This window comes from Solanum lycopersicum, chromosome 1, assembly GCF_036512215.1.
Source record: "Solanum lycopersicum chromosome 1, SLM_r2.1".
Taxonomy (NCBI): Eukaryota; Viridiplantae; Streptophyta; class Magnoliopsida; order Solanales; family Solanaceae; genus Solanum; species Solanum lycopersicum.
In genome coordinates this window covers 89,423,325-89,439,611 of record NC_090800.1, presented here as the reverse complement: position 1 = coordinate 89,439,611, position 16,287 = coordinate 89,423,325, and the positions used below count along the sequence as shown (strand labels likewise).

The window sequence follows — 16,287 nt, the reverse complement described above, 5'->3', positions numbered from 1 at the left end:
CACAATATATACACTTCTGTTGAATAAAGCTAGAGAAAATTGTATTTCACTGCAATTGTATAATTCGCAATTATATAATTCGTTGGCCTTTTTCTCTGCAATATTTGAAGTAAAATGTTTGTAAATTGTATAATTAAGTGTATAACACGAAGATATACATTTTTGCATGTGCATATACAATTTTTTCTCGCTTTATACAAAACAGAAACAGAATTATACACTTTTGTGTATAAAGCGAGAGAGGCAAGCGAGAATGGAGAGTGGCGAGCGAGATTTTTGGGAGAGAGATGCTGACATATTTTAGCTAATATTTGCTATGGAGCATAATTAAATCAAACCCTAGCTATTCCATTTAATTTAAGTTATTAGTTTGCTATTATATATAATTTTTCCTATTAATTATACATGTACGATTAGTTCACTGATAAACATATACAATCATTACATTACAATATTATATAAATTAGATGCTTGTGATTTATAACCCAATAACAAACTGCAAGAACACTAATATGACTTTTTGCTATTTGTAAAATTTGTTCATTTTTTAATCATATGACAACAAGCTGGTCCATTGTCAGATAGGGAAACTAGAAGGGTAGTTCGGTAAAATCGGGAATCTTTTATGGCAATTATATATCTTTCTCGGTTCCCATTTAATTTCTTTCAAGAAGGTTCTTGAACGCTCTAAAACCACCTCCCAACATTACAAACGGGGTGACGAAACCCTAATCAGATCGAGCGAAGAATAGAACGCCGGAGAAAATGTCGCACTTCGGGAGAACTGGCCCGCCGGACATCGCTGATACTTACTCTCTCCTCGTACTCAACATCACTTTCCGTAAGCTTTTCCTCTTTTTCCCTTTGAGTGATTTCCCTCAATTTCCGATCGTTCTTATCTTGTTTGTTTATCGTTTTCTTGTTTAATAGGTACCTCGGCGGATGATCTCTTTCCTCTTTTCGACAAGTATGGGAAGGTTGTGGATATCTTCATTCCCCGGGACAGAAGGTTCTTGAATCTTTTTTTGCGTTTTTTAAAATGAAATTAAAGAATTTTAAATTCGATACTTAGGAAAAGAAATTAAATAACTTTAAATTCGGTACAGAATAACTGACTTATTATTCTTCCTGGATCAACTAATATCGATCTGGATTTTTTTAGGTGTATTTTATTCTCTATGAAACTATTCATTCTGCTCTTTTTAGGACGCTTGCCCAAAAGAGTTAATTAGTATTCGGACTAAATTAATTGTAGTGTCTTACATAATTGTAAATAAATAGATTTGTTTTTAAATTTAAGAGGTCATTCCAGGGATGACCTTAAACCATTTGTTAGTGCAGTCTTATCATATAAAGAACAGAAAAAGATGAACAAGTACGAATATGTTTTTTATCAGCCTTTCTTCAATGGACATGAATGATGGATGAACTTAATTCTCAAAATGTTGTTTTGCGGTGTACTAATCTGCCAAAGATTCTTCTACCTTCCCCGTGACACACCATGGGAACTAAAAGAATTTGAACATGGAAGAATCACTTAATTGTATTTCAAAAGTTCTGTGCGACTCAGTATGTGTGCATGGTTGACTGATTTCTAAATTTCCATGGTCATTTATCCATATTTATTTTATTTATGTGGTCTTGTAACAGGACCGGTGAGTCACGTGGGTTTGCGTTTGTTCGTTACAAGTATGCAGAGGAAGCACAAAAGGCTGTAGATAGGCTTGATGGTACTTCACTAACCTTTTTTTTCCTCTGAAGTTGCGCTCTACATATACTGGGACTTTTTTAAATTTTGCATGGTGTTCTGAAAATCCTGTAGTAAGCTCTATTAGGAAGGAGGCTGTTTACTTGAGTTAACTAGTCGGGTCATATAACTGGGCAAATGAAAAGCCTAGGTATTACTGAGATTAATGTCTCTAGCTTAGATTAACAGCCAGCAGAGCATGGTTGCTGGGAAATTTTGATGGTGGTGGAAAAAAATTGTGAGGGTGAGAAGATAGAAATTTGTCAAACATTATCGCAGTTTGACCGAATTAAGAGACAATTGTTATTAACATCTTCCAGAGTGAAAAATTTTGAGGTCTGTAATTTATATGCCATTGGAAACACATTCCTGTTTCATGTGATGTGCAATTTTTAACATGTCAGTTACCTAGGTTTTCACACTTAAATCCAAAGGTTGTGATGAATCTGAATTTAGAAAACGTGATCTCTTAAACTTGGAACTACCTAGGTTCTTACTTCTGAGCATGTAAACCAAATTAAACTTCTTGTTTCCAATAACAGTGGCTGAATTAGTTGGTGGATGCACATCTTGGGGTGTAGTTAGATAGGTTGGGCTTAATGAGATTAATAGCGATTGAAGCTGTTAGTAGATAGGGTCTGGTTGGCTATTTTCTACTTTTTACATGTGAAAAGTAGTGTTCTTTGTTTAATTTGCATGTTAAATTTCCCACCTCTGAATGTTGTGTGAGTAACTCCCTCACCCACTCCCTGTGTTTTTAGATGATACAAGGTACCTATTTGGTAGCACCTTGAAATGTGTTAATTTTTAACAACTATATTTGTTAAAAATCACACTCTTTGTTGCTCAAAGTTAGGAACCAATGTGGTTAAGGGTTTCTTTTGGTGAAGTAACGCTCTTTAAAGAAGTTAGTGCTTCATAGTTCAAACGATGGTGCACAAAGTGATTCCTCCGCTAAATTTCAACATTAGTTGCATATTGTCTTGGCAACTGAGATCTCTTTTCAACCCTATTTGTATGTTTTGATTGCATTATATCTTGTTGATTATGTTTAGAGATACATATGTTAACAAGTCTCTGTGTGATTTTTTTGGCAGGAAGAGTGGTTGATGGACGGGAAATGGCTGTTCAATTCGCCAAATATGGGCCAAATGCAGAACGAATGTGAGTAACTGGTTCATTTGCATGTATATCATAAGCGTGTGCTTCAAATCTTCTATTGTGCATATTCTACCGGAGGTTTGAATGAATTGCATGGTCCTGTCCTCTCTCTTTTAATTACTTTAAAGGACCTCTGTCTTTCGCTGGGATAATTTGACTTTACCCCTTGATGTCTTGTTTATGGATTCTCTTATGTTTCTGATCTCATGCTTTTGTTTTATCTCAGTCACCAAGGGAGGATCATTGAGAAAGTTCCTGGCTTCAAGGGAAGCTCAAGAAGCAGAAGCCCTCGTAGAAGGTCGCCCTTTTCAACTGTATCTACCATGTCGTTCTTTGAACTCACCGTGTTTTTTGTATAGATATTTGCGAAGTTATTGATTATCATCCGCTGATTGTTTTTTCAAAATATTGTGGACCTTGCCCTTTGTTTGCCTGTTTTGACTACTTCAGTTGACATGGTAGGTCTTATAAGATAAGACAATTACAAAATATTAGGTCGAAGTATACTTACTCAAGTGGATGTGCTTTTTCAGTATTAGCTGGCTACTTCTCTTTGCTTTTGTTTCTAATATATAATTCTCTTAATATAAATATGTAGGAAAAGACAAAAGTAAATGAGGCTAAAATTATATCCAGATGTTCAGTTACTTACATGGGGAACAGGAAGGCAACTATGCTGTAAGCAGGCACAGTCTACTACATCATGACCAACACTGGTAAATAGGTTTACTAGAATGCAAAGGTAGCGAAAAATTGGTGACTGGACAATTGGCACTATTCAATGGACATAGGAAGGACTGAAGTTGACTTTGGGGGGAGGGATTATTAATACGTCTTTTCACGAACTACATTTGGTAGACGTAGTGTTGGTTTATGTTTAATTTATGCTAACCTTAGGTCGCCTAGTTATGGTACTACTCGTTACATAAACTGAGTTTACAGAAAGTGGTCATGCATCTGGTTAAATTGGAATTGTCAAAGTGGGTCTGACATGTAGAAAGTTAATTTTGTTACCATTGTCTACTCACAGTTATTATTCTAGTTTCTTTGCTAATTCGTGGCTGTATTTTATGGTTACTCATCTTTTCAACCCTTTGGTGGTTGAATATCTCAGTGACGAGCAAGAGGAAGATAATGGAGGAGAAGATGAACCTTTTCCTAGGAAAAAAAAGTAGGCAAAGAGTTAAGAGGAATAGATATTACGTCATATGAGGTTTTGTGAAAATCTCTGTTTTCAGGATATGGTGATTATCTATCATTCTGCGTATGACCGTGCTCGATTTTTTTTTGAGAATGGTAACAGATAATCTTATCAAAATATGTAGTCCCCCTTCAAAAGTATTACAACTTACACAGCTTGAACATCTACCTGTTGTTCCTAGAATAGTCTAAAACGGCTAAAATATCTTCTGTTTGATCTATTAATTTCTATTTACACCAAAAAAAAAAACAGAGCTAAACAATTCATTTTGAACTCCTGGAAGTTACTCTGCTTGTCTTCAAAACATCTCCTATTCCCTTTTTTCCACACTATCCACGAAATGAATGCAGGGACAATCTTCCATCTAAACAGAGCTTGACTTCTGTTCCTTCCTTCTTGCTTTAGCGTTCTTGGAAGTGTAATGTGTACTGTCTATTAGTTTTTGTGATAAACTTGACCACAAATTATATGAATAATTTGCACGTCTTAATAAAAAGTAGTAACAGAAGAACTAACCATGTGAAGTATTTTATTTTGGTGGTGTGCTGCAGTATTTTATTTTCAGCAATTTTCCTGATATTAGCTTAAAGTAAAACCTTTTAAGATGTTCTTCTCCTGCTTGGTTGTTGCATGCATTTTTCCTCAAGCTGTTTCGACCTCTTATCTTTTTTTGGTATCACCTTTTTTGGGGGAAAAGGTGTAAGAGCTTTAGATGTTTCTGGCGGAGCCGATGCATAGAAGTCATATGGACCATGTGGGAAGTAAGGAACTCTAGATATTGAAGGCAAACAACATTTAAGATTTCACAGTCCACTCTACTTATGTTTTCATTTTATCTTTTTTACATCTTTAAACCTATTTTTATTTCATAAGTTGTATGGTCCATGGAAGACTTCAAGAAAATGCCATTAGGTGATACGAATGTTTCGTTATATGATAATAAAATACCTTACTTAGAGTAGAAAGGGAGACCGTGTGATGCTCTCAAAACATAATTTACTTTGTAGAAGGAAAAAAAAACCCATTTCTATGCTCATCAAGTGCTTGACCTGCATATCTGGTGAAGCTAGAAGTGTGCTGTTTGTTATTTCGTATAGTTTTGCCTGGAGTCTAGCTTATGAGCTCAAAATGCAAGCTGAATACTGTGTTGCTAAGATAACACACACGGAAAACTGTACTAGGGAAAAGCTTGTCTGTAGATTATGTCCAGATGGTCTCTTAGTTGAATTATCTTCTGGTCCAATAATAACCGACAGCTATGTTCATTTAATGTACATCTGGTGATTGATCTTGGGTTTATGAGTTGGTTTTCACCTTCAACAGATACCGTGATGACTATCATAGAGATAGAGAATACAGGAGAAGTAGGAGCAGAAGTGTTGATCGCTATGAGCGTGATAGGTATCGGCAGAGAGAGCGGGACTATCGCCATCGGTCCAGGAGCCGCAGCTTAAGTCCAGACTATGATCGAGATCGTGGCAGGAGACGGGACAGAAAACATTATAGGCGGAGCCCATCAGTTGACAGGTTCACTTAATCTTATTATATACAATGTTTACCGTCTTGTGTTTGCATTTTTTCAGGCAGTTATTGTGAAATCTATTGTAGTGCCTCCCCATCTCGGCGTAGCCCCAGTCCTCACAGGAAAGAGTCTCCTCCTAGAAGCTTATCACCCACAAAAGGAAGTCCTGTGAGGCGTGTTCGCAATGAACGCTCTCCAACTCCTCGAAGTCGTTCGCCTCCAGGTCGAGCAATGGATTCACGAAGCCCTTCTCCTCGTGTTGATGAGGTGATATCACGAGCTTTGGTCTGATGGATCCTATTTTCTGATCAAATTCTATTTGCAGGTCATTTATGCTCTTCTTTTTCTTTCAAATTTTCAGGATTAGTTTTCTGGTGGCATAATATGAGAACAAGCAAACAAGTGCATCAACAACAACTTTAGCTTTCTTCTGAATGTGTTGAAACACAAAATGTGATGCAATTTCTAGGCAGAATATTAGCTGACATTTTGGTAGGACTGGTTTCCTGGTGTTAAATGTTTCTGTACTCTATGAACTGCATGCCTTTGCTATCTTTAAGTTTTGAATGTTATGGTACTAGGTTGTGAACTTAAAATGAGTCGTGATGCTGAAACTATATTGATGGAACACTTTTTGCACTGTTGCTTCTCTATATTTTTCTTACTGCTGTACTTCTCACTATAAGACAGTATTCTTCGTATGGGTGTACTAACTCTGTTACCAAACTCGTGCTGGGTTTTATAGTTATGATCGAGAGAAGGTTGGTGAGGTTGATATCAGATGATGATGATGGTGATATGGCTGCCAACCCTCATAACTATAGTTAGTTCGTGAAATTTGAGGAGGCTGATTGGTAGATTGTGTGTTGATTGACAGTGCTGATGGTTTAGCTGTTGACATGCAGCTTCTGATGCTGTTTGTAGTTAAATGTATTTGCAATGCTTGAACAGCAGATGCTGGCTGGAGATTTTCTCTGTGCACCCGTGTGTAATTTATTGGGTAAGACTTTTTTTCCGGTCGAGAGTTCACAAGTCTCATCATGTTTTCATCCATAGAAAAGGAGCTGATCACGTTCTTATATTAAGTATAAAAATAAGCTTCATCCAAGGATTAGTTTTCCCAAAGAATGTAACTTCTCTTTCTAGCTAGTTCTTTTCCTTTTTTTTTGGGTAGTCTTTTGCTAAGTTTGGTGCATATAAATTGTCTCTAAAAAGGGATCGGACGCAACTGGAAATGTAGGATGGACAGAGGATGAATCTACCTCTGTGCCTGATGCTGCTAGTGAGGTGTCCCATTAGCAAAGCTGATGCTAGTTGTTGCACATGCTGGCATGTGGTCTATTTTGCCCCCAACGTGCATGACTGATGAAAAATATCATACCCTAACCAGTCAGATGATCATGTCTTGTTGTGATGCTTTTGTTGACATTTTCTTGCTCGTTGATCGTGATTGTAGCTGAATGAAAGGCAGGTTCATTGTCCGTTCAAACATCCTTTTAGCTTCTGGGTGCCTCTGATCTTCCAGAACTTCACTTGATCTTATGTTATACTATATGTGGCTGATGGTCTGCTTGGTGATTCAGCTTCAGTGCGTTTTATTTTTGGTGTTTGTGGTGTTCAATGTTGCTCTACCAAGTCAAGGTTATTGCAGCTTCTATCTTTAAACCGTAAAAACCAATGACTTTGTTGGTTGAAGAATCCCTAGTTGAATATAGATGAGGTTGGTACTACTTATGTGTTTTGTGCATCTCAATGTTTTTTTTATTAGTAATAATATACACAATAGGCAGTGACTGGACATTGCTGAAGGTAAAAGCTGTGGTCGACTTTTACAACTTCTTTGTAGTGCTGTAAAATATTGATCCAAAAGAGTGGATTTTGTCTGCGGATTCTATCCAGCATCATCTCGTTCTACTGTTGCCGCTTGAGTTGTGGTTAGTAGTGTTTGCCATTGTGCAGTTTGACCGTGTATAGCTATGCTTCCATTTCTTGCAGTTGCATGTTTATTTGACCGTGTATAGCTATAGTTTTGGGTTTGATTAGACATCTGAATATCTTGTGTAGTCTGTAATGTCAGTTGGTCGTATGGTGCTCATATTGGGAAAGGTATGTGTCCCTGATTTTTGGAGAAAACCATTTCCACTAGGAAAATAGTATGTTGAGTATGGATCTCTGGTTGTCTCTCTGCTTTTAATTTATTTCAATCTACTTTATTCGACCTTCCGACATGTTTTCTACCGTCCGATACTCGAAAAAAGCAAATATTATATTTATATTCTCTAGAGTAATATTGCTTGTTAGCTATTAACTTATGTGGGTCCTTACAGCTTAAATTTGTGTAAATTAAATTCGATGACCACCTTTTGAACTGCTTGTTAGTGATATTTGGTGACCATTTGGGAATAGTGGGAAATGGCCACGTTTCAATTCAATTTGAATGAATATACCATGCAGCACAAATGGAGCAAGTGAAATTTCGAGTAGTTCTCCTGTAGTTGGTTCACGGTGTTTGATTCTAACTTTAAAAAAAGCTTTGAATTATGTCGTGTTTCTCTTTTATTCCATGTAGTAGTAATTTTGGATATATTTTATTTTCGTGTAAAAGAAGAATTTATACGTTAAATATTTCAGGACATGGAATACCATTTATCCGGGTCTACAAATGACAGCTATTTGCTCACTTCCCCCTAATTTGTTTGGTACGGAATGTATGATGCAACAACTTTCTTTTATTGTGATTTTCTTTATAATTGAAGGAGAGTGTTTAGCATTTAGCGTTGAAGCGGAAGTATTCGTCATCCTATTATGATAATTTGTAAGGCATCCCATCCCGGTTTGTAGACTGTGTCCGTCTTAATGTACTTTTTAATATTTTCTAATTTGATGTCCTTTTTGACTAAATATATATGAGAATCTATTAGTTAATAGGGTTAAAATAGTGAATTCACTATACCAATCAACATTTCTTTAATAAGTTGTGCTAAGTCAAAATCTGACAAGTAAAAAAGGACACCGGGTGTAATTTAGAAGGCCAGCAAGCATGAACTGTCCGTTAGCAAGAAAGGGGTAATTATGATATGATACGTATTAGTAGTGTCATGACTTATTGTCGAGATCTAATTTTGGCTCTTAACTCCAAGATTAGCATTGGCTGTACAGATTATTGCTGAGAACTTTTTAGGGCTACTGAGTATAAATTTGTCTAATGTTTTTGATGGTTTGGATATTCCTCACCATACTTTAAAACTAATGGACTGCACACCACATCAAGATGTCAAAAATTATGAAGTTGTCACAGCCTTTGTTTGGGTCGTTCAATCGGTGACTCGTATTAATGTTTTGTCACAATAATTCGGCTTTGATTTGCAAAATCCAGAAGAGAGGATCGGGTAAAGGATCACAATAAATTAGATAATAAAACACGCCATTTATATCCTAAGACTTGATATTGAAGCTATAAATACAAATGGGGGTCCTAAGACGGTTGTAACTGATATCTAAGATATATTTGGTTGTTAGTTGTGGTACTGCTATTGTACCATTGAATGAAGAAAAGAAGCAGAACATAAAAGTTGGCCACAGCAGAATTACTGAATATCCTACTTTCAGGTACAGCATTAGAAAACAAAATTTTGTTTAATATACAACGAAATGGTACAAGATGACATGGTAATTACGATCATCATAGACTCTCCTCCTTACTCATTCATCGGAAGAATTGGAGCCTTTGCCTCCAAGTGTCTGAATAATGGCCTCTAAAAGTTTAATTTCCTTGTCTCGCTTGGATATCTCTTCTTGCTTTGCACGCAGCTCTTCCATGTGCAGCTCAAATACTCCTGCAACCACAGAGGAGCACGTAAGTGCAAATCCATTTGGTGAGCACATGGCTGGAAATAACAAGACCCAATTCTCTGATAACTCCAAATGACGATTGTGTATTATAATGTTCACTCTTGTTTTACAACCAAATGAAACCAATTAGGTCTTAGACAGATAAGACATACTTGTGGTATTTTCAAGCTCTTTTGTAACCTCTTGGGCACGTAGTTCAGCAGCTTTCTGAGCCACCTCAACCTGTCTTTTCTCAGTCCGTGCATGAGCAGCAGCAGAAATAGCATTATCTAATTCTCGCTCTAAAGTCTGAACTCTTTGTTCAAGAACCTGTAGCCATAGAATAGTCATTAACTTTAAAATAGTTGGAGCAGGTATACAACAACATTTTACGCCCTGTCCCGAACAAAATGAATTTTCAATGTTTCTCCATTTAAACTCATCTCAAGCTAAATATAATGTAAAACCAACACAATTGATAAAAGTTCCTTTTATTTTGTTAGTAGAAATTTTCTATTAGCATATATTTCCTGGGTGAGCTAAGAAAATCCTACAAAGCATACAACCTAAACTAACGGTATTGATATACATAGAGCATAATTTCAACTAATTGGTATAATCTATATAATAATTTTCTTCCATACCCCTTGTGATAACTATACGGGGTATGTCGTATGTTGTGTATTTTGCTTTGTCTTTCTCTAAGTCTGCGAGGATTTCAGGAGCTTGTAAATCCTTAAAAACAGCTTCCCTTCACTTAATTTTAGGTTAGTATCATCTAGAGGTCGACATAGGATATGACCAAACAGTCTCAAGTGACCTCCTCTTATTTATCCTTGATGTGGTTTTACTTGCGATTGCGGGCAAATGTGGACACTTTTAGTCGTATCTGATCTTATACTACTGCAAACTCATTTTAGCATCAACAGAATCTTAATTCAGCACTCATTTTCCACCCCGTGCAATTGTCATCAATGCCTGAGCTTCTATTATCCCTTACTACTCCCCAATTCCCATCAAGTGCTGTCTTATTTCCCAAGCCACTGCTCAATCCTCCTTATCTGATTGATTGAAAGTAGCAAGGAAAGACAAGCAAAAACTTTGAGGTTCAAAATCTGGCTGGCGTCAGTCCTCATTCGATCCCTCTCCTCTATCTACAATAATAGTTCCTTTGCTCTTGCTGTAATTTTCACAGAAATAGTTCCAAGGTGAACTCACTAATGTGCTTGCTTTTATATCTAATAAGATACAGCCTGCTGATCTATCCTTCTTTTCTTCACCGACTTTAAGCTTTTCCTGGTTTTCCTATTCAACTTCATTGCATCTCTTTCAGTTTCCGGAGACATTACTTCGAGATCAAAGCTGAACCTGACACTGTAGGTAATTTAAATGAATAAGCTTTTTTTCTCATTTAAATAGATGACACTTTGCCTTTCTTATCTTTGTTCTTGCATGAAATAGTTGTTTCCTTGTAATTTGTTCATTTACGCTGAAATCAAAGCAACAGCTTAGATGGTATCCAACAACCTATTCAAATTCAACTAGGGGACCCAAGTTATCCAAATGTTTCTGTTTCCTCTTGTGCCCACATTTTGGCTTATATTAAAGTCACAATTGCAGTTGTCAATTTAGGACACTAGGATGCCTTGGAAAGGTGCAGACACCATCTGGAGCTAGTGGAGCTAAAAGGATTTTTGAAGTCTCCGGGTCATTTTCCTTTTAAGCGCCAAATCTTTATAACATGTTTGCTCACGGTTTCCAAAATGTCTAGATATTTACACACTACTCAGTGGGACTCTAATGTGATAGCTTAGATAATGTAACTTGCATTATAATAAGATTTGACTAGTGAAGGGGAGTCTTAAATCAAGATCTAATAGTTCTTAAGAGTCTTGTACTGAGCTTTCTTCAACCTTTTAGTTAGCGTCTTAATGATCTGATTTAGTGCTCAAGTTGCACTATGTTTCTTGTGTTCAGTGTAGCTCAACATAAGATTCCTCTGTTTGTCTACTAGAAACAGCTCAATAGTACAAAAAAAAAGGGCAGCCATTTCCTCTAGCAGAAGAGTTGATCTAACAGCGGGTTGTAGACATCTACTCAGCTTGATTTCTAAGCTAATTTACTATGATGAGAGTTTAATTCCAACCAACATACTCCTACGTATATGCATTATATTATCAAAAGGATATGGAGAGACAAATCAAAAGCTTTAGAAAATAAAACATAAAAGAAGATTCCTCGCACAGGATCTTAGACTACGCTAAAACAGGAATTTTCCTAGTTGACCTAGACTTGCTAACTTTTTTTTTTTTTTTTATGAAGTAAATGTATTACATGCTAACTTTCTGCACTTCATAAACACAAACAAAGTTTTTCAGATAAGCACCTACTCTTCTCTTGCATAGTTCTTTTTCTTTTGTTCTTATCCATCACTATACTTAAAGTCTGCTATAACAAAAGTTCCGAGCAGGTCCTCTCTGAATTAAAACGAATCTAACATAGTTTTGTAAGATTTGAGTATATGGCTTGCTGCATCAGACTCTTTATGTCTAATTAAAACAATTATGGAGGGCATCCCAAAAAATTGACAATCAGTAGATAACAATTTTCATGCACCAATAACAAAATAAACTAGTGTTATATGCGAGATTGCGAGCTCATTGATATTCGGATTCATTCACCATTAAGGCATTAACAGATTGCCTTTTCCAACTGATCAAACTCTCAATATTACATCCAGAAAACAAAATCAACAAACTAGACAGAACAATTCACCATCTCAAAACAAAACTCAGCTAGTCAGATATAAACAAGTCATCAAAATTAAGTTAATTGAATAGATGAACCTTAATAGTGCGGGCTTGTTCGGAGGTGAGAGAAACTTTGGCAAAAGTGTCGTCGTCGACGAACACTGCTTTCTTCACAAGTAGCTTTTGGAGTGAGTTCAGATTGGACGTCATCTCCGATAGATTTCCGATCGCAGCGCTCCATCTCTCACTCCCAACTTTCCCCTTCTCCTCCATTTCCCCTCTTTCTCTCCGAACCGGGGCTGGATCCTTGAGTATATCACAGTTGACCCGCTAGTTCGAGCAACTTCCTCTTTGGTCCCTTGAGTTATTTTTACTATAGATTGATCCACAAATCCAATTTGTTGACAATAGGCGACCATCATATTTTCTGGGGAAAAAAAGTTATTTCTGGCAACCAAATATCAAAAATAGAGTTTTCAAAAAAAGGAAAATTATATATAATAAAAAAATTATTAATTTAAATTAAATGTCATAATTGCGATTTGATTTAATTGTACGTTGTAACAAATTGTTGTTATTTCGCTTCTCTCATAGTGAAGCTCGCTCGCCACTCTCGACAGTCTCTCCCTCGTCTCTCTTATTTTTATACAAATACAAATGTATTAAATGTGTTTTTGTTTGTTTTCAGTGAAATAAAATTTTATATATATATATATATATATATATATATATATATATATATATATATATATATTCTCTCTCTCCCCTCTATCAGATCTCACTCGTCACTCTCATTCGCTTTTATATTTCTGTTTGTATAAAATGTTTTATACAAACGCAGATATACAATTGATTCGTATATGTATACTCACCTCTATGTTTCTGTTTATATAAAGCGATTTAGACAAATGCCGATATACAATTGATTTGTATACGTATATCGTAATATACACATTAATAACCATGTTCGCATATGTATATAGATTTATACATATAAATAGTCATTCAAATATGTATAGCGAAATGTACATATTAATAGTCATTTGTATATGTATAGCGAATTATATAAATCACTAGCTCCGTAGCAAACTTTGGTGCAATAATATAAACTATAGTTATAGCTAATTACACTATAGCCCCCTTTTTTTTTTCTACAAATAATCTTACAACGTCAAGAAAATGAAAAGATTTTCAAATCAAATATGGCAAACAGTGGTGTTGTCAATGGTGTTGTTTCGATAACACTAATAAAAAATCTAGTGTAATTAACATATATCCCGCACACCAAATATGCGAGCGAGAATAGAAGAAAAGTGAGGGCGTGATATTTGTATATGTATCCTAGATATATACGAACATACTTGGAAAAAATGTATCTAATACAAATAAACCTAATTTTGAGTTCATATATTTCGAAAAATATGTATCTGAACGTACCAAATTCTGATAAGATTCACAATATTACAACATAGCATATATTTAAGTAATTAGATTATATATTATATTGAAATTTACCATCGATTAAAAAATGTTGGCACATGAACCGACCTCAAACAAGCATGAAGAACCAAGAACTTATTTGTGTCGAACTTATAACCCTTGATTTTAAATGGACTTGAAAAATGTTATTTCAAACTCTACCTAATAACAAATTGAGTTGGACCTGCCCATGAGCTATGCCATTTAAGTTTTAACAGCTCTAATAAAAAAATATATTTTTATTGAAAGGATAATAAAATGATCATTTCTCTCACTCAAGTCATTTGAACTGGAGTTGTAGTTGATTACTTTTAGAATGTATTAATTAGATGAAAAATGTTCTCTAAAACATTATTATTGTGTTTATTTCAATACTTTTCTCTTTGCATAATTACTCCTTTTATTTTATTTCAGTTAACCTCATTAAGAAAATAGATATTTTATTTCTTATTCATGGAAGCAAGTAAAAAAATTAATAAAATAAAATTCATACTACTTTAATACTTAAATAACTGCATAATATATTATAGTCAAATGTATAACTTTTAAGAGTAATAAGGTTAGTTTCATATATACTCCTAATTTAAAAAATAAAATAAAAAGTGCAATGAATTGATATTAATCGAAGTAATATAAAAATTAATGAAGTAATGAAAAGGTTGTTTAGCTTTTTAAAAGATATCAACTATAGGAGTAAAATGGAAAATTCTAATTAATTTTATTTTACTTAGACAAATAAATATGTTGTTTAAAGTAATTATTCGTAATTAGGTGGACAGTAAGTAACTAAATATAAACGTAGACAACTAATCACTTTCATTTTGCTTCAAATTTTATATTAATCGTGGGTTTACCTGCCAAACTCACAAAGATTGACTAGCCAATTATTGAAATACTAGTTGTATCCACATAAATTTATCTATAATTATATAAGTACATGCAAACTTCAATCCACATCCACATATTTTCTTAATTAGAACATTTTCAATTAATGAAATAATGTTTATATTTGCACAAGCCTGACTCTACTTTTCAGACGAGATCACATGTATCGAATATGTATATTAGAAAATGCTTATTATTGATTTAGGGCTCAAAGAAGCCAAATTCAATCTAGACAATGCTTATTATTGATTTAGGGCTCAAAGAAGCCAGATTCAATCTAGACAAGGAAGCTTACTTTTTTAAGATTGATTCGTTCTATTCAAATTTAGCTATGATTATTTTAAGAAAGTGCTTAGATCAATAACATGTTGCATGAAAAAGCATCAACTCTTTTTGTAGGATTTTTGCATAGCTGTCCACCTAAAAACTAATTTCATTCTATAAATATAGTCAAAGAAAATAAATATCTACTAGCCTACACTCATCATACCTTTTCCTTTTTACATTCAAATACAAATTAGCAAAATAAGCGGAGGTGGTATGTCGCATATGATTAAACGGATTAAATTGAACCCAACTTTTTTTTTAATAAAATATAACTATATATGCATAAATGTTAATTCGAAGCTGATATGAAATATTAGTTCGAATTAGATATGAAATTTTAATGATTTAATAAACTTATCGATCTAATAAGGAACGAATGAGATCTTTGTTAGTGAAACTGCTCATAGTGAAATGATTTAATAAAATCAGTGTGAGGAATTTTGCGTGATCATCAAAAAGGGGAAAAATGTTATATTCTAGGTGTTTTGATGATCCTCACAAATGTAGGGACCTAGTCCCTAGCAGAGTGTTCTTGCCCAGATTCAAATGAGGTACAACTGTGAAGTTGTTATGTCAGGTGGTAGGTGAAAAGTGCAGTGTCCTACACCAATAGAAAGAGCGGACAAGATTTTCTATTTCAATGTCTCACAAACAAAGGGACACGGTCCCTTGTTAAGTTCTCTCGTCCAGATCCATTATTGGGAACAACTATAAAGTTGTTTGTCAGAGGTTGATAAGGCGTCAGCGTACTACACTAATTAAAATGGACGCAGTTGTTTGTCTAACGATCAATAACTCTTTGTGGTTGACTTAGTCAATATGCCAAACAACAAATAAGTTCATTCATTCGAAGATGGAAGTCAGCCGACAAGTCATTCAAAGAACTCATAAAGAAGTTTCCAAGGGACCTAGTCCCTGCAAGATTGCGATATGAAAAGGTGACAAGACAATCGTTAGAAATGTTGTAACCTTTGATGTGGTATGTACGCATCTTTTCTCACAGCAGGCCTTCAGCCAATGGGATGGTCTCAATGAGTTTGTGATGATTTATTATCTCTTTCCAACAAACAAAAACTCAAGATTTGGCAAACTAAAACTCAAAATGCTTAAAAGAAAAGACCATCTTTAAGGAAGAATTCAAGCACAAGAATACATACAACAAGGACCTGATCAAGAGAAGAAGTGTTTTCCGTACATGCTGTTTGAATGTTTGTATTGAACTAAACTTGTAGGATTCGTTTCATTGTTTGTTAGAAACGTTTCAAACCTGGTTTGAGTCTTGTAAGAACATAGTTAGGAGTAACTTTGTGTCATACTGTAAAAGTCTATATTAATCAGTTGGGTTAGTATAGTGCGCGGTGTGGTTTCCGCTTAGTTGAAGTCT

General features: G+C 34.9%; 2 protein-coding genes across 9 annotated transcripts; one reads left to right on the top strand and one right to left on the bottom strand.

Moving 5' to 3' along the window:
* Nucleotides 1–659: 659 nt before the first annotated feature.
* LOC101257217 (serine/arginine-rich splicing factor SC35) lies at nt 660–8,532 on the top strand. 8 transcript variants are annotated; one of them, XR_011213609.1, is made up of 11 exons: nt 660–841; nt 931–1,009; nt 1,651–1,730; nt 2,845–2,911; nt 3,135–3,206; nt 5,433–5,636; nt 5,718–5,898; nt 5,993–6,123; nt 6,377–6,631; nt 6,872–7,351; nt 8,263–8,532. XR_011213609.1 is itself a non-coding variant. In XM_010316793.4 (8 exons), the coding sequence occupies exons 1-8, from the start codon at nt 766–768 to the stop codon at nt 5,996–5,998; spliced, it is 765 nt and encodes a 254-aa protein (XP_010315095.1). In that variant the 5' UTR covers nt 660–765; the 3' UTR covers nt 5,999–6,270. The 8 variants fall into 8 exon arrangements, 1 of the variants encoding a protein (XP_010315095.1); XR_011213607.1 differs by having other exon boundaries at nt 6,847–7,351; XR_011213610.1 differs by lacking the exon at nt 6,872–7,351.
* Nucleotides 8,533–9,218: 686 nt separating this feature from the next.
* Nucleotides 9,219–12,641, bottom strand: LOC101245002 (uncharacterized). The gene is made up of 3 exons (XM_004230588.5): nt 12,309–12,641; nt 9,636–9,792; nt 9,219–9,467 (listed from the first exon to the last, which is right to left on the bottom strand). Exons 1-3 carry the CDS (start codon nt 12,483–12,485, stop codon nt 9,334–9,336), a joined length of 468 nt encoding a protein of 155 aa, XP_004230636.1. The 5' UTR covers nt 12,486–12,641; the 3' UTR covers nt 9,219–9,333.
* Between the last annotated feature and the right edge of the window lie 3,646 nt (nt 12,642–16,287).

Excerpts from the sequence above, each read along its gene's own strand:
- LOC101257217 (XM_010316793.4), top strand. The coding sequence starts at position 766 with ATGTCGCACTTCGGGAGAACTGGCCCGCCGGACATCGCTGATACTTAC. Across the intron at positions 3,207-5,432 it reads AGCAGAAGCCCTCGTAGAAG|ATACCGTGATGACTATCATA; the intron begins GTCGCCCTTTTC and ends CACCTTCAACAG. Across the intron at positions 5,637-5,717 it reads CGGAGCCCATCAGTTGACAG|TGCCTCCCCATCTCGGCGTA; the intron begins GTTCACTTAATC and ends AATCTATTGTAG.
- LOC101245002 (XM_004230588.5), bottom strand. The coding sequence starts at position 12,485 with ATGGAGGAGAAGGGGAAAGTTGGGAGTGAGAGATGGAGCGCTGCGATC. Across the intron at positions 9,793-12,308 it reads AACAAGCCCGCACTATTAAG|GTTCTTGAACAAAGAGTTCA; the intron begins GTTCATCTATTC and ends CTATGGCTACAG. Across the intron at positions 9,468-9,635 it reads AGAGCTTGAAAATACCACAA|GAGTATTTGAGCTGCACATG; the intron begins GTATGTCTTATC and ends CTGTGGTTGCAG.